This window comes from Pelmatolapia mariae, linkage group LG3_W (genome assembly GCF_036321145.2).
Source record: "Pelmatolapia mariae isolate MD_Pm_ZW linkage group LG3_W, Pm_UMD_F_2, whole genome shotgun sequence".
Lineage (NCBI taxonomy): Eukaryota > Metazoa > Chordata > Actinopteri > Cichliformes > Cichlidae > Pelmatolapia > Pelmatolapia mariae.
In genome coordinates, this window is record NC_086229.1 from 38932243 (window position 1) to 38955910 (window position 23668).

The following is a 23668-nucleotide window of genomic DNA, read 5'->3' on the forward strand; positions in this document are numbered from 1 at the left end:
TCTCTGTGCTGCTGACTGCTGCAGCTCTGATGTCATCATCACTCCCTCCTCCACCCTCAGCAGTCCCAGCATGCTGCTGTGGTGCACCCCACCCTCACTCTACACCTGAGCCATAGACCACACCCTCCACCTCAATATACACCACAGTTTTCTCTGCTATGGAAATGAGATCAGGAGGAAATCATTATTATTATTATTTAATAAATGCTCACATTAATGTGGGCTTATTTGTTTCATATTAGAAACATTAGTTGAGTGTTTTTAGTATAAAATGGTGAAAGTCCCTCTTTTTGCTCCGCCCCTCACCTGTGGATGGGCGGTGCTGTTACCGTGGTGACAGCTGTGATGTGTTTCAGTCCTGCCTGGTTATCACTGCAGGAATCTTTCACATTTATTACAGGTAATAACTCTGATTTTTCTGTGTATTATGAACTAAATGTATCCTGATACACACAGAGATGGATGAGCAGAGGTCACATGATGAAAGAACAAACATGGAGTCTTTGATTTATTTAGATATTTATTGATGAAGGCAAACAAACCCTGACACTGAACCATCGTCCAGCAGAACAAACCTGATCACATGACCTGCTGACCCAAACAGTGAAAAGCTCCATGGCAACAACAACAAACAGCCTCACATATGTTAACAGAGGCTGTTAGAAGCACAGAGTCTTTACAGTCTTTCTCCTGTTTGTACACAGATCTCTGCACATCTTCATCACAGTTACTCACAGACGTGCAGAGTGTGTGGATATCAAAGCTAAGTTTCCACCATGTTTGTAGTCTGTACTGGGACTCATGGAGCATCTCTCTATGAGCACTCAGTGCTTTAAACAGTGAGTCCCAGTTTAACCAGCAGCCTTCACACCACACATCACACAGACATGGAAACTTCAAACCCTCAGACTGAAGTCACTGGCAGTCTCTGGCACCAGCGACTGCGCTAACAAACACACAGCAAACAGTGAAGGTTTGGTAGAGAAAGCTGGTTGGGTAATACCAAGTATGCAGCGAAGGAGGCGGGGTTACATTACTAGATGATTAAACATGGAAATATTTTGCTAATAATAAATGAAAAGATCAAATAAAATCAAGATAATTCATAATTTTATAAACTGGAATGATGAAATTATATTGGCTGGATCTGATTATTGGGGGGTCATGACCCCCGTAACCCCCCTGGAAATGACGCGCCTGATCCTGAGGTCAAATCCACCATCTTTGTTTCAGTGCTTCATGTTCTCCCGTGTTTGTGTGCGTCCTCTCCGGTACTCCGGCTTCCTCCCACAGTCCAAACACATGCAGTTAGTGGGGTCAGGTTAACTGTGAGTGGTTGTGTGTCTCTCTGTGTTATTGCTGCATCATTCAGCTCTGTGCCCCAGTCAGCATCACTGTGTCTCCCAGTGTCAGTGTTTCTTTTCCTGTAACACTCAGCACAGGCTCAGCTGGTATCCAGTGTTGGACTTTCAGCTGCTGTCATAGATCCTCTAACATAGATCAGCTCATGTTGTTAGATCAGTGCAGCTGCCTGTCATGTCCTGATGTTTCTCTGGGTCAGCAGCTTCTCCATCAGAGGTTCACATGGAGCTGATCCAGTATCTCCAGTAACTGTGTTCTGTGCCTCACTGGTTCATCCTTCTGTCTGTGTGACGTCAGTCAGATGTTAAACTCTGTAATCTTCACTGTGTCACAGAGTTCAGTGAGTCCCGTTATTCACAGGATCAATCAGATCATCAGAGAACAGCTGATCAGCAATCAGTGGTGCCAACAGCGCCTCCTGTGGTGAGAGGATGCAATAATGCAATGTAGCATTTTTACACTGAACACTTGCAGTCATGGAAACTGTCTGTTGGATCTGTGTGACGTTGCTTTCTTGTGTTGCTTTCTTGGTTAGAGTTCCTCACAAATGTCCAGATGATTCTTCTAATGAGGCGTCGACCATGTTTTCAGTTCTTTGGAAGAAAACATCGCCCTTTGCCATCCTTACTTTTCTTTGACTTCTTCAAATGCAGCTGAACTCCAGCTGGTATTTTATTGGACTCTGCAGCTGTTTCTGGTCATCAGTTCATTCCTGCAAACCTCTGAACCTGAACAACAATGATGCTGCATTGCTGGCTGATCCCAAAAGGTTGATTCTGTCCATCTGGACGTTTTCACGTTTGCTCACTGATCAGGTGACTTCTTCAGTCTCAGCTGACTGCAGCTTTACAACCTTACAAACAGCACATTTGCACAATGACTGAAACCAGCAGCACCTGATATATATGATACTAATATGATACATATACATATATAATCCATACTAATGATGAAGGAACTGAGCTCACAGTGTTCATTCAGTGAACTACTCAGTTTATTTTGGGCCTCAGAAATGCTCACTCTGTTTGTACATCACTGTCAGCAATAGACTCATTCTGCTGTGTGGACAGGAACACATGTGACATCACTTCCTGTTTGTTTGTGACTGAAGAGGAAGAAGTTTACAAGGAATCATTTAGAAGAGTTTCAAACATCAACTGATTGAATCCATGAATCTGAAAACGTGTTTGTGAGTGAAAGAGACAGACATGTACAGACTGAACTGTTCAACAGTCAGAGTGTTTCTCTAACAGGAGACACTCTTTACACTCAGCACAGGGACACTGAGGCACCAGGAGACCAGAGACTAAACCCAGGATAAAGAGTTTGAGTGAATGTGGTGTTGAAGGTGTGGAGGTGGATCAGAGTGTCAGAGGAGACTCTGTAGAAGGACAGAGTGCCAGCAGGACAGTCCACATACACTGCTGCTCTGTTAGAGACAGAGGAGGAGGAGGAGGAGGAGGAGGAGATGGGTGTGTAGCTGTTATTGTGGATAGCACAGTAACCATCATCAGAGCACTCCAGACTCCAGGACTGATCATTGCGTCCAAACACACAGTCTTTACTGTCTCCTTTCCTTCTGATGCTTCTGTAACTCACTGATATATAAACGTCTCCTCTCCACTCGACCTCCCAGTAACAGCGACCAGTCAGACCATTTCTACACAGCAGCTGAGGACAAACATCAAATCTGTCTGGATGATCAGGATATGACTGAACCTCCTCCACATGTGTCACCTTCCTGTTGTTGTCAGACAGTTGGAGGTTTGTGTTCACTGTGTTTGTGTCGATTGTGAGTTGACAGGAATCTGATGGAGAGAACAAACACAATCCAGCTGCAGTTATTGATCCATCATCTGTTCATTGATTGACACTTTGATGATGACTCCTGACATGATGAAGATGGTTGAATGTGTGCTGCTTTGTTTTCATGAATCCCATTAAAAACACACTTACACTTCCTCAGACCTGGTCTCAACCATCGGACTCCAGCAGGCTCCGCCCTGAAAGGAGGAGGGGTCAGAGCAGTCAGCATGCACACATGGACATTACATGGCTCTCACACACACACTGTTACACACTGAGCTCAAAGCTCGGCTCCACTGTTTTATTCAAAGAAATCTACATTTATTTATCAGCACATTTAAAAACAGTTTGAGCCAAAGTGCTGCACAGAGTAGAGATAAAATAGGAAACATACACAGTAATTACTATAAAGACTCGTCAGAATTGAAAGCTACAGAGTACAAATGTGTTTCCAACCGGGTTTTAAAAATGTCGAGTGTTGGTGACGACCTGATGTGAAGGCGACTGTTCCAGAGTTTGGCTGCAGCGATCGATAAAGCTCACCTCTGTTCTTACGTCTAGTTCTGGTCAGAAGCTGCTTATCTGCAGACCTGAGGGCTCGACTTGGATTATTTTTGTTAGAGATAAGATGGAGCTAATCCATTCAGAGATTTAAAGACAAACAACAAGATGCCATATTTCCTTGCTTTCTACAACTTGAGCAGCTATTGCTAAGTAGGCCACTTTGCTCTGCTAAGGATTTGTGTGACCATGATGGAAACTCTGATAAGCTAATGCTGTTTATGGGCCCTGTTAGAATCAATATTTCATTCTCATTCTGTTGTTTGAGAACAATAACAGAAAAATGTGCACTTGAGAACAAATTTATTGTGAATTCAGCTGTGAATGTAGAGTTTCCATTATTTAAGCTTCCATTTCCAAATGTTAGCTGACACTTTATTAGGTACACTGGCATCTATCTCAGGTACACCTGTGACGTAAATGTTCCTGCAAACAGACTCCTTGGAGACCCCTGCATAAATATCCATGTACTATCCAGCTAGACTAGTGTGTCTGTCCCTGAAAATATTCCTGCATGTGTGATTGTTCATGTCTCATCTGCAGGAAACAAACAGGAAGTGAGTGAAGGACACAGGAAATGTTTCCAGCTCTTCCTCCTCTATCAGACATTCTCTCCATACCTGAGAGTGTCCAGTCTCCAGCCTGGATCCTTCAGTCCAGCCGACAGCAGCTTCATTCCTGAGTCTCCTGGATGATTGTAGCTCAGGTCCAGCTCTCTCAGATGGGAGGGGTTGGAGCTCAGAGCTGATGCCAGAGAAGTACAGCCTTCCTCTGTGATCCGACAGCCTGACAGGCTGCAGACACACAAAACAACAATCTGTCTGTTATCCATCTCTATGGCAGCATAACTAAGGGATGGTTCAGGGTCACCTGATCCAGCTCAAACTATAAGCTTTATCAAAAGTAAAGTTGGAAGCTGATCTTCAAAGTAGAGAGGGAGTCTGTCTCCTGAACTCAAACTGGGAGCTGCTTCCACACCCAGTCCAACACAGCCAGGCTTTCTTTGCTGCTTTGACAAAACCTCAAATCCCAGTCAGAGATGATGAGCATCATCACAGTGATGATCATTTCTCTGTTAACCCAGGCTTTCTGCTTCAGGATCTGTGCACGCTCACAGAACAAGGAGACCTTTAAACATCATTTCACTAAATGGATGGACTGAGCTCAGCCTACAGATGAACTGGTGCCAGAGATCATAAAGAACATCAAACAGTCAAATTCAACACTTTAGATGGAAATATGAGATTAATGCTGCAGACAATCATGAACCTGCTGAATTCATGAACATCAAGAATGCAGCGAGTGGTAAAATAAAGATTTGACCTCAGTGTTTCTGTCTATTCCTAACATATTCCTAACATGATAGCTGCACTTTAGAGCTCTAAAACTGGAACTGACATGTATTTAAACTCTACATGTTACTCAGTACATTCAGTTCTGACACTCGCCCACAGTCCAACAAAGGAAACATGGAGATCACATCAGTTTGTCACCAAAGTCTAATTATTAGGGCAACTTAACCTGTTATTATCTCGTTAACTCGTTAATTGATTAACATCAGCAATTATTTTAATCACAGTTTTTAAAATGATGATTATTGTGAAAGTGCTCACTGGCTCTGTATATAAAGCCATGGGTCACAGGAGGGATGTTGGTCAGTGCTGGCTTGAAATGGGCGTCATTATGCGTCTCAGCCAATGAGAGCATTGAGGGTGGGCCTAATACTACTGCAGCGCTCACATGACCCAGGACAGAAAGAAAGGGGCGGGGACAGAAACATGGAGACAGGTACAGATCTTTGACATGTTCATTTTAAACTGTTCCAGGAGGCAGTGTTGATACAACTAAAGTTATCTGGAAGCAAAGTTGAGTTTTTTTTTTATCACCAGAGTACTTCAAGTCTGAAGTATCACTTAAATGCATTACACGCTGTTGATGGCAGCAAATAAACCACCCAAACAAACAGAGGTGGGAGGCTTGGGCAGACTACATAGATTCAGCTGGTGGGAGGAGTCTAGATAAACCAAAGAAAGACAAGCTAACAAACGCCACAGTGAAGTGAGTAGCTACAAACTGCAGGCTGATTAGTGTTGTTGAAGAAGTCGGTCTGAGGAACGTTCTTAGGATCAACAAATGACGGCATGCATGAGCCTCAAGACGCACCATCACAAGAAGAACACATGAGCTGTAGAAAAAGGAGAGGCTACGAAAGCCACCGCGTTACAACATGAACCTGCTGTTGGTCTCTCTGGAGACTACTGGACGTTGCTGGGTAACCATGGTTACCTGGGAGTTACAGAAACGTGCTAACATGTGATTCATGTTGCACAGCAGTGGGACATTTGAAATAAAGTCAGCACACTCAGTACAGACAGTGCATCAAATATGATGCTGCTGCCAGACGTCTGCCTTTGAACACGTCCCTGCATCGCACACAACACCAAGGTTGCCATGGCAATCACAGCTAACAGGCACAAAATGCACAGTTGGAACCCTGCAGGTATATTTAACATGATGTATTTCTCAGTGTCCTGTCTGTGTGTGAGAGACAAACAGCCTCTGCATGTGTGTGTAAATACAGCATGAATATGTAGAGGACATGTTTGTGTATATAAGGACATGAATGCTCTGCGTCATTTGAATCTTTGATTCTTGTTTCTGTTGCAGGTCTGTGACTGAACTTCTGGGAGGAGAAACGTTGGTTTCATGCTCTGTGATTCTGTGTTTTGTCGTCTCTCTCAGGTGATGGAGAGCTCAGATGATGACTCCGCCTACGTGGTCAAATTCAAGTCTACATTCAGAACAGACCTGGAGACACACAAGCAAAATGCCAACATTGTATATGTGAAAACTGCTGCTGCACTGGAGCCAGATTCAAGGAGCTCAAGTGTTTACCCAGATCTTACTGAACTTACTGAAGGAACAGAGGGTTGTTGGAGGGAAACCTGTGGAAGCAACAACATCCGAGCCACCAGAGAAAAAGTTGCCCTATTGGTGCTTCATCAGAGTGTGAACAGGAGGAAGACTCAGCTGAGAACAGTGTGGTGGATACAGAGCAGAGCCCAACATCAGTACACAGGCCTGTCCATTAGAGTGCTGCTCCAAACATGCAGCACATGTACTTGGCCACAGCTGCAACATCTGTACCTGTGAGAGCTTGTTCTCTGTTGCTGCTCATATTGTACAGAAGAAGAGAGTTTCTTTATCATCAGAAAATGTCAGTGAGCTTGTGAGTCTTAGCAGCTGGCTCGGTGCAGAGGAGGAAGAACATCTCAAGTCAGAGGAAGATAAATGCAGTTCATGTTGTCAACTCAACCTGGACTATTGAAAGTGTTTTTCTTTGTCTTGTTTCTGACTGAGATTCTCCAAAGGAAATCCAGCACAAACACACACTTCACACACTCAAAGTCCTGCACAGTAAATGAGCTGATGAGCGTTTGTGCTGCTACCTGATAACAGAACAATAGTTCTGCTGGTTCCTGTTCTGAAAACACACATTTATAAATGTTCACTTGCTGCTGATCAAAGGTGCCTGTTATAATGTTATGTTGGTGGCTCTGGACTCTGAGGGGAACTTTGTAAAAAAATAGATCAAATGTTGACGTCCTGGCAGAGGCAAAGAACTTTGATATTAGATCAGATTCATGTTTCAGCTCAGATTGACAGAAATATTTGAACTGCTACTGTGTTAAAGGGAATACTGCTGTTAGAAAGCACCTGATTTGTTTCTGCACACTGAATGTTGCACTTCTCATACTGCAGTACTATTAAAATAAGTACACAATACACTACTTTTGAACTCATGATTGAATGTTGCTGTAACAAAGCCATTAATGGTGATTCAAAGTGTTCATGGTTGCCCAGTGTCATGGTTCGTATTTGAGGTGAGAGACAAACGACTGCAAAGTCAATGATTTTATTACACACACGTGTGTGGGGAAGATACACCGTCACACAACCAGCTTCGATCTCCCCCGAACAATAAACGAGCAGTTGTATTTATACTATCAGGATATCAGGAAATATAACGCCCCTTGTGCGTCAAAGCAGATAGATAACATGCATCAGTTCCAGTCATCCCAACCTTGGACACCCTAACCCTAAACAAGAACAGCTCCTTCCTCTGCTCCTCCGCCAAATGCTTCCTGTTATTTTACTTCACTTATCTCTGGAATTAAACAGCAAAACAAGTCTACATACTGTGTGTGTGTGTGTGTGTGTGTGTGTGCAGGCAGACATCTGTTCCCAAGCAAACTCCAATGCAGCAGGTTGCTGAATACACACAGACCTCTATTCAGTTTCTAGATTATATGTGGTGTATTATATTGTAAGCATGTATGCAATTCTGTCATAGCTCGAGTCACCGTAACTTTCTCAATTGATCGGCCAGACATCGCGCTGCCCGAAGCTTCAGACCATTAATTAACTTGACCGAGCTTCAACTCTTTAAAAACAAAATGCATTGTGTATAACATGATTACAGTTGCACCTGCAATGAAAGATTGTATTTCAAGTGTTGTCATAATCACATGACAAACTTTAATGTAACATCAACAGCTTCAATAAATGCTTTGATGAAATGATAATGATAAATGATGCAACAGTAATAATACTGGTTATGAATAATAACAGTAAAATAATATTCTCATCTCTACACCAGCACAACAAATGACTGCACAAGTGTGACTGATCCACTTTCTAATGTGTGTGTAGCCCACACTGTGTGTCACTGTCACAGGTGAGTCTGTGTATCCAGGTTCTATGAGGAGAACAGGATGTAGTGACTGAGTCCAGCAGCTTAAAGTCTGACTCCATCCTCCATTTAAATAACTCACACCAACAACTGAAAAGCTTTGCCTTTGTGCAGCTGACACTTCATTTTAATGTCCTTCAATTCTGGTTCATCTTGTTTCAGTTTCTATAAGCACACAGGTTTCATCAGTGACTCTGTGACCTCAGTAATCTTTGCTGGGCCTTAATGCTCTGAACAAAGCTGCACATCACAAGACTAAATAGAAACAGTCTTTCATTTCTCACTGCTGTTTGACTTCAGCTCTCAATGTCCCACCATAACCCATGGAAAGAATTACTGTCCATCCAGGCTGCTGAACATGAAGCTGATGAAGGTGGAGTATTGTGAGGGCTGATGGAGATGATGATGAGGAATCCAGGAGCAGTGGGTGGATGGCAGCATCAGCATGAAGGATCAGTGTGAGAACACATCATCATCCACAAAGGAAACCAGTCTGAGTGTCTGACGCTCTTGTTAGAAAGATGCAGTCCCAGCAGTTAGCTTGTCTGCTAGTTAGCTGAGAGCTAACTCGTACATTGAATACCAAACTGTGTAAACCAGGGGTGTCAAACATATGGCCCGTGGGCCAAATCCAGCCCTTGAGATAATTTCATGTGTCAAATATTGATGAATTTTCAGGCTTCCTGATAATCAATGTGAGCACGGCTGAGATGTTATTCTGATGAGCAAACCATGTGGCCAAACACTTAAAGAGACAGACTGGGATCATACCATTATGTGAAAGAAGACATGTCCCATAGACAGCAAGGGTAGTGGTAGAGACCAGGTACACAGAGAAATGGGAGCTGTGCTTAAATGCAAACAAACTCGTCCAGGTCTTAAACCTCACGTAGTAGAACTGATAAAATTAGCAGCTGGCTAAAGTGATACCCATTTTATTTCCACCCATTTTCCATTGTGGAGGACAAATGGTTTCAAACTCGTCCAGATCTTAAACCTCATGTGTTCTTCCTAATAGCAGTAAATGGATAAAAATAAGGCTTTTATGAAAACACTGAATACTAATTGCTGCCTTTAAAAAGACTAAATGTACAGTTCAGCATTTAATACTACATAAAATAAACTATATATAAAGTGTGTCTGAATGGCAGAGATGCAGAAATATGTGCATGTAGCACAGAGCCACGGCTCAGTGTCTGAATGAGTCTCACAGACCTGAATGTGCTGTTGTAGCCATTTATAATTATAACGTATAATTCTTAACTGGTTTGATCTGCTACTTACCACAAGCAAGCAGACGTAGAAGGTTTTGAACTTTTAACTATACTGTTTTAGTTTTACAACTTTTCTTACTGTTAAAAACATGTTATGGCCATTCATGCTATACAAAGTAATTAGACATGTGTGGTATCTACAGAAATGTCAGAATCTCAGCTAAAAGGTCACAAAACCATCTCAACAACCACCAAACAGCTAAAACAGCAGGTGAACAGATTACACAACAAAGATGTAAACACAAATCCCCCTGATCATCTGTTTTTCAAAAGTGAAGCGTAGTTTTGGATGTTCATTTACTGCTGGTTCAGTGAATTTTGGTTGGACAGTGATGAAACCTGCAGTCTCAGAATCTGTGAGAAGTCTGCTTTCAGCACGCAGCAGCATTGTTGTGTTGTGTGGATTCACCTCTGCAAACTCATCACTGTTTCACCATCATGTTTCTACTTAGACAATAACAAAGGAAGCAGTTCCCAGGAACTACTTCCTGTTTTAGAACTTTTCAACATAAGAGTATGTTGCACTTCAGAAGACCTCCACTTCTCCTCTTATTAGAGGGCTGCCTTATTATTAATTTGCTAATTCTGTCAGTTGAAGAAAAAACAATGCTTGATCTCACCTGAGAGTTTCCAGTTTCCAGTGTGGACTCTTCAGTCCTTCAGACAGAAGCTTCACGCCTGAATCCTTCAGGTTAATGTTACTCAGGTCCAGCTCTATCAGATTAGAGGTCTGAGAGCTGAGACCTGAGGCCAGAGCTTCACAGCTTCTCTCTGACAGGTCACAGTGACTCAGTCTGAAAAATAACAGATAAACAATTACAAAAATAAAACACTTATGTTGAAGTGTAATGAGATACTATTATATTTAGCAATATTTAATCTTGTTTTTGTCAGGAAACTGAGCACTGATGCAGAGCAACATGTGGAGAGAATCAGAGGAGAAGAAGTGAAGAGAGAACAGCAGTAAAACAACACTGAATTGTTCAGTGTGCTTTTGATATCAACAAAATGTATCAAATTTCTTTATTTTGTATTTGTTTTAGTAGAATTGATGATTATCACTTAGATAACAACCACAGGCCAGGTCTACATAGCACTTGGTAACAGTTACACTCAGAAATATTTCAGAAATGTGGACAATTTCTGCTGCAATGTATTCAGTATTGAACAAAGTGAGTGCTGATGATTACTTAGACTTTTCAGACGTCAGCAGTCATTACTTCTTTGGTTTAGTTTTTTTTTATATTTTATTTTAGTTGTTTCCACCTGATCTATGTTAAGTAGAATAAACATTTAAAAAGTAAAGGTATGATCACATATGTACTTACAGAGCTTTATTGGAGGCTTTGACCACTGGCAGCAGCCTCATATGAACCCTTTTTAAAGGCTCATGTTCTCACTTAGATCATCGATTTCTACTTACATTTCTTCCTGGGAAAAATGGGGATTACTTTGAAAACAGGAAGTGTTTTCCCCAATAAGCAGCCCTGGATTAGGTAATCACTCCAACATGTTCGCAGTTAGAAGAAGCTGTCTTGTTATGAGGGAGAGAAGAAAAAGATTGAGGCACAGAAACTTGTTGAAAGAGAGATAAAGCAGCTAAAATCAGGTGTAAAAGTAATGCAGAGGATGAGCTGAATAAAGGACACTCAAGGCTGGCTTGGAAAGGAATGAAGTCCATGGTAGGGATGCAGAGCAAGGACCAAAGATGAATGTGATGCTGAATCAGCAGAAGACTTGGACTCATTTGATTCCAGCTTTGATATCATTGATTTCAATAAAGAGCTTTGTGATTTTAGGAAGAGGCTGGTAGCTCTGAGAGTGACACTGATGAGGTGTCTGTGAAGGTTCTCAGTCATCTAAAGAGCTTAGAAAAAAAGGCATCTGGACTTCTTTAAGTTTCTTGAAGACGTTTCACCTCTCATACAAGAAGCTTCTTTATTTCTAGGGTCAAATGGTGGAGAGTCCCAGATTTAAGCCCTGTGGGAGAGTCTGCCAAGGAGGTCATGAACCCCCGTGTTGATCCTCTACCTAATCACAGGAGCCAAGGTGTGATTAGGTAGCCTCTGTGCAAACAGACTTCAGCCATATGAGAGTGAGTGAATGAGAGAACACACAGCACACGTTGATCTCTGAATGTGTGTGACTTAGTGAAAAAGAGGATTGTATTGAGTATACTGTGATTGTAAAAGAGTTTAAAGAGAAACCTCTACCAACCTCTCAGTGTACATTCACTTTGTAACTCTTTGTGAAACAATAAAGATTCAAATGTGAGTATTATTCTAAGTTAGTGCAAACACCTCTAATAGGTTACTTTGGCCTTTCCAAATAATATCTTTCGTTGGAGTCTGTGGTCCAGGCTTCTAAAACCATCCTAGTTTTACAAGCATTACAATCTAGAGGAGAGCTGCACTAACAGGTGTGACTGATAACATTTGACCTGCAAAGACTACTCATGTTCATTTGTATCAGGACAAGCAGGAAAGAAATGGACATCAACTCTGTCAGGCTGCCTGAGTCCCCTCACCCACATCAGCTCAGAACTCTGCATTACCTACTGAGTCAGAGGGTCAGGGATCAGAAGTTCTACAAAGAGTAGAACAAGGCGTCCTGTGTAGAGGTGTCTGTGGACCTACCGACCCACATCATATCCATCTCAGCACAACTAAAACATGGTGACTGACCTCAGAGTTTCAAATCGACATCTTGAATTCTCCAGAAGAACACACAGCTGCTTCACTCCTGAGTCCTGCAGGTTGTTGTAGTTTCCACTCAGGTCCAGCAATCTGGGATACGAGGGGTTGGACTTCAGCACTGCTGCCAGATAATCACAGCTGAACTCAGACAAACCACAGCTCACCAATCTGTATAAAGAATGAAAGATGTAAGTTTATTAGACAAAGTGCTTGAAATCATTCAGTGTTTCATCATCTGTTCAGAGCCGAAGAAGGTTCAGAATGTAGAAGTTTAAAAAATGGAAACTCCAACACCTTTTTCCAGTCACATGATTAAAGCAGACAAACTACAAGCTCATTTTCATTCCAACAAGTCATCTTCTGACCTGGATTAACAACACTGGTCTCTATGTGCAGCTGGCTGTGAGACCAGTGCTCAGGGAGCGTCTACAAAGTGCAACACTGAAAGAACATCACACACTCATTTGCTTCCAGCACTTTCACACAAACATCTACTGTCATTATTGTCACCAAACTCTGTGGATCCTTTATTGCAAATTCAAATAGGATCAAATGGTCAGACAAAAGAGGGTTATGAGGAAATATGATGAAATGTTGTGTATTAGCAGCAAGTTATTGCATCATTTTCCTCATAAACCAAACTACATGATTGACACACATGTTTTTACAAACTCAGTGTTGGACTTGGATCAGCAGGATAACCCTGATGTGTAAAGGCATTTTAGGCTACGTCCACACTGCAGGCGAAAGCGCATCAAATCTGACTATTTGACCCTATATGACCCATATCCGATCATGGTTTGACAGTGTGAACAGCACAAATCCGATATTTTCTCCATGATAGAACAGAGAAAACCTGACTCAGAGTGGTCAAAACATGTATATATTTTATTCAATCATCTTCTGGAAGAGAGAGCCCTGCACAGCCCAAAGCCAGTTGCAGAATCTCTAACATTAGAAGCTCAAGATGAGTCTCATATAGGTGTTATTTTGGTACTTCAGACGTCACACACAGTTTCAGTTTCGATACAAACAACTCTTTATATGGGGGAGTCCAGTAGGGGGCACGTTGTGGAGTAGACGCGCAAACCACGAGGTCCCATTTATCTGTTAAATTACTTTATGGATCATCTATTGTGGCCCAATTCAGAGATTCTTTAAGCTCTATTAAGAAAGTCAGCATTGTTTTAGCTGTTGTTCTTTCCATCTTCTTGGCTTATCTCGAAGTGAAATGCCTCCTAAGCAGTCTGCTAGAGGAGCACAGGCTAGCTGCTCAGAGACCGCTAGCAAAACTACCGTTGATCCGGCGACACTGCTAGCTTTCCGCGACATTGTCAAAGAAGTGATTCAAGAGGAAAATGACAACCTACGGGACGAAATTAAACGAGCCGTTTCGCCCATCCAAACCGCTCTTGACGAATGTACTGAGAAGTTGGGTGAACACGAAGAAGGCCTGAATAATCTGGATAAGCGGCTAGAAGTTATGGAGACATGTTTCGCAGATCTGAATAACCAATACAAGAAGTTACTGCTGAAAACGGACGACTTGGAGAATCGGGGAAGACGATGTAACTTGCGTATATTGTGCACGTTGTACTGGGTGGTCCCGGCGGTTTGGAGCAGACTCCGATCCTGGACAGAGCTCACCGGGCGGCGGTTGCGCTGCCCACGGAGAGAGGGCGACCGTGGCCGTTCATTGTCGCATCCATTACTACCAGGAGAAAGAGCGGATACAGTGCTTAGCCAGACAGAAAGGCCGGCTGGAGTTTCAAGGGAAGCAGATCTTCATCTTTCCTGACTACAGAGCCAACTTAGCCAGACGCCTGGCTACTTTCAGCGAGGTAAAGGGACTACTACAGAAAAAAGACGGAGTTCGCTTCGGCCTTCTTTATCCTGCCTGGCTTTGGATCTCATTTAATGGAGAAACACAGGTATTCGACTCTCCTAAAGCAGTGAAAGATTTAATTGACTCCAAGTTTGAGTCATCTCCCGAATAACATTACATAAGAACCACCGGGGCTTTCACACCATTGTGACTATATCTTTGTCAATCAATAAACGGACGATCTCTGGTTTAGCTTAGTTTCATGTTCAAAGTTCATTTAGAAATCTCAGATGTTGTTGAGTCTGCCCTTGTTTTCTGGGAGGTTAACTATATTCCAGTACTTGTCACTTAAAAGGGACTCCGGGGTCAGCTTCGATGAGACATGAAACAGGTCAGTTTTTTGGTTGCAGGTAAATTTGACGTGGGAGTTTTTCTCTTTTCTTCTCTTAATTATTTTACTCTATTATGTTGGACTTTGTGACTTTCTAACTTGAATATATTTCGGACTACATGTGTGATTCATAGTTCAGATGATTCTGCTTATGTGGGGTTGGGGTTATGAATAAGGTGAATGGGACTCTTAATTGAAATTGGTGTGTGTCGTTTGGGGACAACACTGAACACGGGGGAGGCGGGTGGGAGGGATTTATCCATTTTTTTCCTTTGTTTCTTTTTCTTTTTGTTGTATATTATTTGCTCAGATTATTGTTAACAACAACATTTCGGTGTACACCCACGATAGAATTGGCATTTGCGACTGGAACTGCCTTTTTCATCATGTACTTATATGGTGATGACTTCTGTTGATTAGACTTCAACTGCTGTGAGTAATGGCTGCCTTGTTAACTTTATTGGTTGGAATGTGAAGGGATTGAACCACCCGGTGAAACTAAATAAGGTACTCTCACATCTTCTTTATCTTAAAGTACATGTAGCGTTTCTTCAAGAAACACACCTTAAGAATACAGATCATGCCAGATTAAGACGAAATTGGGTTGGGCAAATTTCCAAATTCAATGGTAAAGCCAGAGGCGCAGCAGTTTTGATCAATAAGAATACTCCATTTATAGTCTCTCATACAATATTTTATTTATATAGCGCCAAATCACAACAAAAGTAGCCTCAAGGCGCTTCATAGGTACAGAGAAAAACCCAACAATCATATTTTTTTATTATAACCTTTATTTAACCAGGAAAAATAATCCCATTGAGATTAAGAACCTCTTTTTCAAGGGAGTCCTGGCCAAGAGGCGACAACACGTTAAAAATTACAAAGTTACATATATATATTGTAAAATAACAATTACATTTTAAACAACAATTTTCTCTGGCTCTCTCAATCTAGACTTAAAGGCATTTAATGAAATAAGATCTGTTATCTTCCAATCTTTTTGCATCGTGTTCCATTTGGATGGGGCAGCATAAATAAAAGCCCTCTTTCCCAGTTCAGTTCTGGCAAATGGAACATTAAGCAACCAAAGATCGCTTGAACGCAAGCTATAGGAAACAGTGCTTTTCCGTGTGAGCAGATCACAAATGTAAGTGGGCATTTGACCAAGCAGGGCCTTATAAATAAAGATGCACCAATGAGCAAATCTCCTGGAGGACAACGAAGGCCACCCCACACGAACATACAGATCACAACAATGGGTCAGAGCCCTACAGTTTGTAATAAACCGTAAAGAAGCATGATATACTGAATCGATCTTTTGAAGACACTGGGCAGAAGCATTCATATACAGCAGATCGCCATAATCTAAAACAGATAAAAATGTAGCATTCACAAGACGCTTTTTTGTCTCAAAGGAAAAACAAAATTTGTTTCGAAAGGAAAATCCCAATTTTAATTTGAGTTTTTTCACAAGATTGTCTATGTGAGGTTTAAAGGTCAAAGAATCATCAATTAGAAAACCAAGATATTTATACGTATGGACCACTTCTATGAGGTCACCCTCAAGAGTGGACACCACAGGGACAGTTTGAGAAGAATTCTTCATGTTTGAAAACAACATTAGCTTGGTCTTATCAGCATTAAGAACCAATTTCAGCTCCAAAAGTGTGTGCTGAACCACGTCAAAAGCTTTCTGCAAGGATTGTATTGCTTTTTTGAGGTTTGAGCCAAAGGAATAAATAACTGTGTCATCTGCATAAAAATGCATACTGGCATTGGACACATTTTGTCCCAAGTCATTTATATACATGATGAACATCAGAGGTCCTAAAATTGAACCCTGTGGCACCCCAGTGTGAAAATTCAGAAATTCTGAGCACAGATTTTCACATTTAGTGCATTGAGTCCTGTCACTCAAATAATTAGTAAACCAGGAAACAACATGTCTAGACAGCCCTAACGAGAGCAGGCTCTGCTTTAAAATGGCGTGATCCACAGTGTCAAAGGCTTTTGATAGATCAATAAAAAGAGAAGCACAGTGCTGCTTTTTATCAAGAGCAACAAGTATGTCATTTATCACTTTTGTGGCAGCCGTGACAGCACTATGCTGCTTTCTAAATCCAGATTGTAGTTTTGAAAGAATTTCGTTAGAGTACAAGAACTCTTTTAATTGCTCACTAACAAGAGATTCAAGGACTTTTGCAAAAACACACAAGTTTGATACTGGCCTGTAGTTAGTCAGAATGGCCGGGTCGCCTCCTTTTAATATTGGCGTAACAAAAGCAGACTTCCAGACAAGTGGGATTTCATTATTTTGACCCCCTATGAGCAAGCACTTTGGCGACAGTGGGAAGGAAAAACTCCCTTTTAACAGGAAGAAACCTCAGACAGAACCAGGCTCAGGGAGGGGCGGGGCCATCTGCTGCGACCAGTTGGGGTGAATGGTCGCTATGTAGTTGTGACAGGGTCCCTGTTTCATACTTCACTTATTTTAGCAAACGTATATGCTCCGAATTGGAATGATTCAACTTTTTTCAATGACTTTTTTAATTCCCTTCCACAGATTAATACACACCAATTGATCCTTGGAGGAGACATGAATACAGTTATGGATCCAGTACTAGATCGCTCCTCAGATAAAAGACTTCCACTCCCTAAATCCTCATTGGTGTTACAGTCATATTTAAAAACCTATGGGGCTGTTGATGCGTGGCGATTTCTCTACCCCTCCACTAAACAATATTCCTTTTTTTCTGCAGTGCATCAAACATATTCTCGTATAGATTACTTTTTTGTTGACAAAAAATTGCTTCCCAGTATCAAGACTTGTAAATACAATAGCATAGTAATATCTGATCACAGTCCACTTATTTTGGAACTCAGCTTCCCGGATGAACCCGGATGAATACTCCTGGAGACTCAATCCTCTTTCTTTGTCAGATAAGGAGTTTGTGGAATATCTTTCCAAACAAACTGATATCTTTATAAGAAAAACACTATGCCTGGCATGGCCTACAGTACGGTTTGGGAAAGCTTAAAAGCATTCTTACGGGACCATATTATATCATACTGTCTGTGAAGGTTCTCAGTCATCCAGGTCATCGTAGACTAAGGAGCTTGGAAAGAAAAGCGTCTGAACATCTTGAGTTGCTTGAAGACGTTTCACCTCTCATCCGAGAAGTTTCTTCAGTTCTAAGGATCAGTGGTGGAGAGTCCCAGATTTAAACCCAGTGGGAGTTTCCCCCCCAAAAGAGGGACAAAGGACCCCCTGATGATCCTCTACCTAATCACATGAGCCAAGGTGTGAAAGCGGGTGTGGGTCCTAATCAGCCAGAGTTTTGGGTGAGCTCATTGTGAAACCTGGCCCCACCCTATCATGTGATTTCCTGAGGTCAGATGGCCCAGGATGTGAGTGGGCGTTAAGGCGTCTGGGAAAGGATCTCAAAACTGGATTATAGATGGCAGACAGTTGGTGTCGTAAACCCCCGCCTCTGTTCAAAGATGGTCACTCACAGTGGACGTAAATGGCTTCTTTCACTCCTCTTTCAAACCATCTGTCCTCTCTGTCCAAAATGTGAACGTTGGCATCCTCGAATGAGTGACCTTTATCCTTTAGATGCAGATGAACTGCTGAGTCTTGTCCCGTGGAGGTAGAAGAGCCACCTCCACTCTACTGTTCATAGAAAACAGAAACAGTAATGTCTTTCTGAATTGATACACCTTATTTCGCAATTGGATGAGCAACACTCTACAACCCCCTCTCCAAAACTGTATAAACAAAGACTAACGTTACAAACTGAATTTAATTTAATCTCAACCCGGCAGTCAGAGTCTATGATTCTCAAAATTTTAGCACATCAGCTTCGTAAATCAGAAGCATCTCGTATAATCCCTGAAATTAGGACTAAATTTGGACATGTCACCACTACACCACAAAAAATAAATTCTGAATCTTTAAACACACCTGAACTGTTTGAGGCTTTTTTTGATAGAATGACAGTTCTGACTTTAACCTCGGCATTCAGAGACCAATTAGAGGAGCAAATTACAGTGGAAGAAATTAAATTGGCGATTAGCTCAATGCAGAATGGCAAATCTCCGGGTCCGGATGGGTATCCGGTTGAATTTTTCAAGACCTTTAAAGACAGTTAACCACCTTTATTACGAGACATGTTCATTGAGTCATTTGTCTCAAAATGTCTTCCCCTAACGCTTCGACAAACAACCATCTCACTCCTACTGAAGCCAAATAAGGATCCACTAGAGTGTTCATCATATCGTCTGTAGAAAAGCCTGTCTTGGTGTGGACTACATTACCCAGCAGCCTCTGGGCAGTGATGGGATTCATGGGATTTCTAGATGGTCTTAGTTCATTCCTGGACTAAGATTGAGGAGAGAGCTGCTGGGAAGGGAAGCAAATAGCCCATCCTGTATTTGTTGGGGATGGTGTGCGTCACATAAACATGAGTTAATGTTCTGTGCTTAAGATGTTAACCCTGCTACTTGTGTGTGTTGGTCAGTTACCTTTAGCATATGTGCTAGTTAGCGATAGCTATGAAAACCCGTTATTTGATTGTTTTGGGCTTTTTCCTGCTTTGTTTGTTCCCCCTGCCAATTTGTGTGGATTTGTGCGCTGTAATGTCGTTGTATTGTGTGGTGGCTAGGTAGGGGGCTGACTATTTGCTAGATGCATCATCATAAGCGGGTCATCTCTTGTGTTGGAGTGCCCTCTTGTGGCGCCTTTTGGGTAATGCCTCAGTAAATGTGAAACCATAAGTGATATCAGACTGATTTGTGGTGGAGGGATTTGTTACCAGTTTTCTTAATCTTTGATCCGTATTCATGCCTGTTCTATTATTGTTCTGTTTCCTATGCCCTGTTCTTAATCATAGAAACCACACCATATCACCCCTCCACATCCTCCTACTGTATGCCATACCTCCCTGTACTATCCATCTGACCGCCAATAAACTCCACCTGTGGCAATCTAATCCCTGGATGTCAGCCTCTCCTTCCGACCGAGGATAGTTACTATTGCAGCACCCCCCAGCATTAAACTGACGTACACCATTCTGTACATCGTCCTATATCACTCTTAAATGTAGATTTAAAAATACTGTCAAAAACACTTGCTCTCAGGCTAGAGCAATATCTACCGTTGTAATTTCTCCAGATCAGACAGGTTTCGTGAGGGGTAGGCGTGGTTTTTTCAACCTGCTCAGGCTTTTAAACATATTACACACCAAGTCAACTACAGCGCCTGAAATTGCCTTATTACTCGATGCTGAGAAGGCATTTGACCGGGTGCAGTGGGATTATCTGTTTTATACTCTAAATAAATTTGGATTTGGCTCTAATTTCATTTCATGGATTCAGTTACTTTACTCCTCAACCATGGCGCGTGAGAAGGGAATAAAATTCGTTATTCTCTTCTTATTTCCCACTTCTCCGTGGTACGAGACAAGGATGTCCCTTATCCCCTCTTGTTTTTGCATTATCAATTGTACCATTGGTGATTAAACTGCGAGCTGACAGTTGCATTAAATCAGGGTATGTGACCTATCTGGGGGTTAAGGTTACCCACTCATACAAAGGTCTTTATGAAAGAAACTTTGTCCCGCTGCTTAAGAATGCTGAGACAGCTCTTCAGAGATGGAACAATTTACCACTGTCATTAATTGGCCACATCAATTCTGTCAAAATGAACATACTACCGAAGTTCCTTTATCTATTTCAATGTATCCCATGCTACTTACCCAATAAGTATTTTACAACACTGAATAAACATATCTCTGCTTTTATTTGGAATGGCAAAAGTCCACGAATTCGTAAAGATTTTATGTAGAGAACTAGGCCAATGGGTGGATTAGCCTTGACAAACTTTCAGTCTTATTATTGGGCAGCAAATATTTGAAATATGCTGTACTGGATGAGTAATTTTACTACAGAGACTCCAGCTTGGCTCCAAATTGAGTCATCTAATTAGTGGCAAAACTCGCCTATCAGCTTTGTTGAGTTCAGCCCTCCCATTAGAACTATACACCTATAAACGTAACCCTTTGTTGTGTGATTCGCTCAAAATCTGGGTGCAATGTAGGAAAAGGTTTGGGTTACACTTAATGTCAATTAAAGCACCCATCTACTCAAATCATATATTCCCACCCTCCATGATGGAGCCTGCCTTTAAAATATGGGAAAGTAATGGACTTAGAAATAGCTAAGTAGCTTCCTCTTTTTCTGTATAGCTTCCTGTATTTATTAATATACTTGTACAGCTGCACATGGACTTCCTGTTTTTCAGTCTGGCTGAGCACTTAGTTTGTGAGTCAAAAGTGGCCTTGCTCTACTAGCCTTCATTATCAAAGTACATAACACAATATAACTAGCAAATAAGCATTAACAATATATATTAAATACATGACACACCCCAGGTCACTTTCGTATGTGGTACTGAATCCGATACATATCCAATGTTTTAGAAAGCGACTGCTGTGTGAATGGTCATGTCGCATTAAATCTGTCTTTTAGGGGGTGATCGTGGCTCAAGAGTTGGCAGTTCGTCTTGTAATCGGAAGGTTGCCGGTGTCTAGTAGCCTCGCCTCTGTCAGTGCGCCCCAGGGTGGCTGTGGCTACAATGTTGCTTGCCATCACCAGTGTGTGAATGTGTGTGTGAATGGGTGAATGACTGAATGTACTGTGAAGCGCTTTGGGGTCCTTAGGGAGTAAGTAAAGTGCTACACAAGTACAGACCATTTACCATTTATGTCACTGACACAAGACAGATGCCAATTATCAGCGCCGGAAAAGACAAACGAGAAAGCATGAAAGCCAAGGTGTGAAAATGGGTGTGGGTCCCAATCAGCCAGGGTTTCGGGTGAGCTCATTGTGAAACCTGGCCCCACCTTGTCATGCGAATTTCTGAGGTCAGATGGCCCAGAATGTGAGTGGGCGTTAAGGCGTCTGGGAAGGGAACTCAAAACTGGATTAAGAGAGGTGAAACGTCTTCAAGCAACTCAAAGAAGTCCAGACTCTTTTCTTTGCAAGCTCCTTTGACTACAATGACCTGGATGACTGAGAACTTTCAGACTGTGAGAAGGAGGATGTTTTTACTGTTATTGTTAGTATTCATAATCATTATTATCACTGATCAGTTATCATTATCATTTCATCAGAGCAGTTTTGAAGCTGTTTTGCTGTTACATCAAAGTCTGTATTTCAGGTGTTGTCATAATCACATGATGATCCTTCATTGCAGGGTTAACTGTATTCATGTTATCCATATTGCTTATTAGAGAGTTGTTAATTGAGGGTTTGAAGTTATGGGGAAGTGAGAAGTTAAGGTGAAGTCAAGATGATTCCATATCTGCTTACAATACAGTACATCACAGATAATAACATCACAGCTTAGAGCATAGAGGCCTGTAGGCCCAGCACGGCCTGCTGCAGTGTGGAGTCTGCCCAGCAACAGGTGACTCTGAGGTTAACCGAGGATAACACACAAGACACATAGGGGGGCCTGCACACATACACTCACAGTTTCTCAACTTGTTTTGCTCAAAACTGCTACGTGACTTGTCCAGGGTACGTGACCGTTTGGCAGTAACAAGAAGCATCTGGAGTAAGGAGTCAAGGTTCTCCAGGGTCTGATGTACTGGAATGTACTGGAATGTACTGGAATGTTCTTAGATTACGAGAAATGATACTTAGATTTCCAGTAAATCCAAGTGGTTTGACGCATATTATTCGTCATCAACTGTTATATATACCACTCCTTATTTCTGTTCGGGGGAGATTGCCTTGGAGAGTGTAACGATACGCTTCTTCCCCACATATATATGTGTTTAATAAAATCACTATTTTGACATCTACTGGGACCTCCAGTCGTTTGTCCTTTCCTCAAATTGCGAATCAGGACAAGACCTATTCTTTTGCGCATGCGGGCCACGAACCGTTCACACTAGAGCGTGTTTGCTATCACATTTTATTTGAAGTGTGAACAACCAGACAAGAAAAAATATGGATTTGATGAAAAAATCTGAATTGAGCATTAACACCTGCAGTGTGAACGTAGCCTTTGTCTCGCTGTATGAGAGTCAAGTTATTGGTGTTACAGCCTTTCTCCCCTCTGCTGCCGAGGCTGTTAGTCTCTCCCAAACTCAGCATCAGGACTTCCACATGAATGAAAGCAGCAGAAGTGGCTTTACAAATGAAAGAGGAAGAGGAGAAGAAGAGGAGAGGGAGGCCACCCTGACCATCACTCCAGCTGAAAACATCACACTTCCATTAAAGTTGGTGTGAAAATGTTGAGCAGGATGAGCTGCAGTATTGTATAAGTACTGCAGTACTGTGGGCGGGCCCGGGGATTTCTAATTTAGTGACTTGCCATAGAAAAACAGTTCAAACATCACAAAATGTTAGTTATTTAAATTAATAACCATCTCTGCACTTAGTAGAATGACACCTTTCAGCATCTAATGATACTAAGAATATGTTTTCTGTATTGGTATTAGTGATGAAACAATGAGGGGATACTGCAACAGCAGCAAAAGAAACCAGCAGACAAAGCTGAGGTCTGGGTTCCTCTATGCTACATAGAGATTCATAATAATGAGATATATTTGTATTAAAGATGAATAACTTGAACAGTAGCTGTGTGAGTTACTTTATTTACTTATGTGTGCTGATGTTGGGAGTAATTTAAAGCTGAAGTGAACTTGTAATGAGTTTAATAGAGTTTCTGAAGTAAGTGTACTTGGAGATATTTATGTGTTTACTAAAGTCCAGGAGCAGGAGGCTACCTGCTCATTGAACTGAACAATAATTCTGTTTTACCATTAAAACAAAATATTTGACTGTAAAAAAATCTTCAGACAGTAATTAAGAATCTCCTGAGCAATCCAAAGATAAAGAAAAGTTCACCTGCCAATTCTATAAAGCTCGGTTGTTTATACAATAATATCATTCAATGATCAGCAGTGGGGATGTTTGGATCCTGACCTG

At 41.7% G+C, this 23668-nt stretch overlaps 1 protein-coding gene across 4 annotated transcripts in view; it reads right to left on the reverse strand.

The window, feature by feature from the left end:
- Nucleotides 1–474: 474 nt before the first annotated feature.
- Nucleotides 475–23668, reverse strand: part of LOC134624403 (protein NLRC3-like) — a 55582-nt gene continuing 32388 nt past the window's right edge. For 2 of the 4 annotated variants that reach the window (XM_063469386.1, XM_063469387.1), the window contains exons 8-12: nucleotides 12441–12620; nucleotides 10377–10550; nucleotides 4350–4523; nucleotides 3319–3365; nucleotides 477–3170 (exon numbers count right to left, since the gene is read on the reverse strand). In XM_063469386.1, coding sequence (XP_063325456.1) covers nucleotides 2632–3170; nucleotides 3319–3365; nucleotides 4350–4523; nucleotides 10377–10550; nucleotides 12441–12620 — 1114 coding nt within the window. In that variant the 3' untranslated portion in view covers nucleotides 477–2631. Of the gene's footprint in view, nucleotides 3171–3318; nucleotides 3366–4349; nucleotides 4524–10376; nucleotides 10551–12440; nucleotides 12621–23668 lie in introns of all 4 variants that reach the window. The other 2 variants (XM_063469388.1, XM_063469389.1) reach the window with 2 other exon arrangements.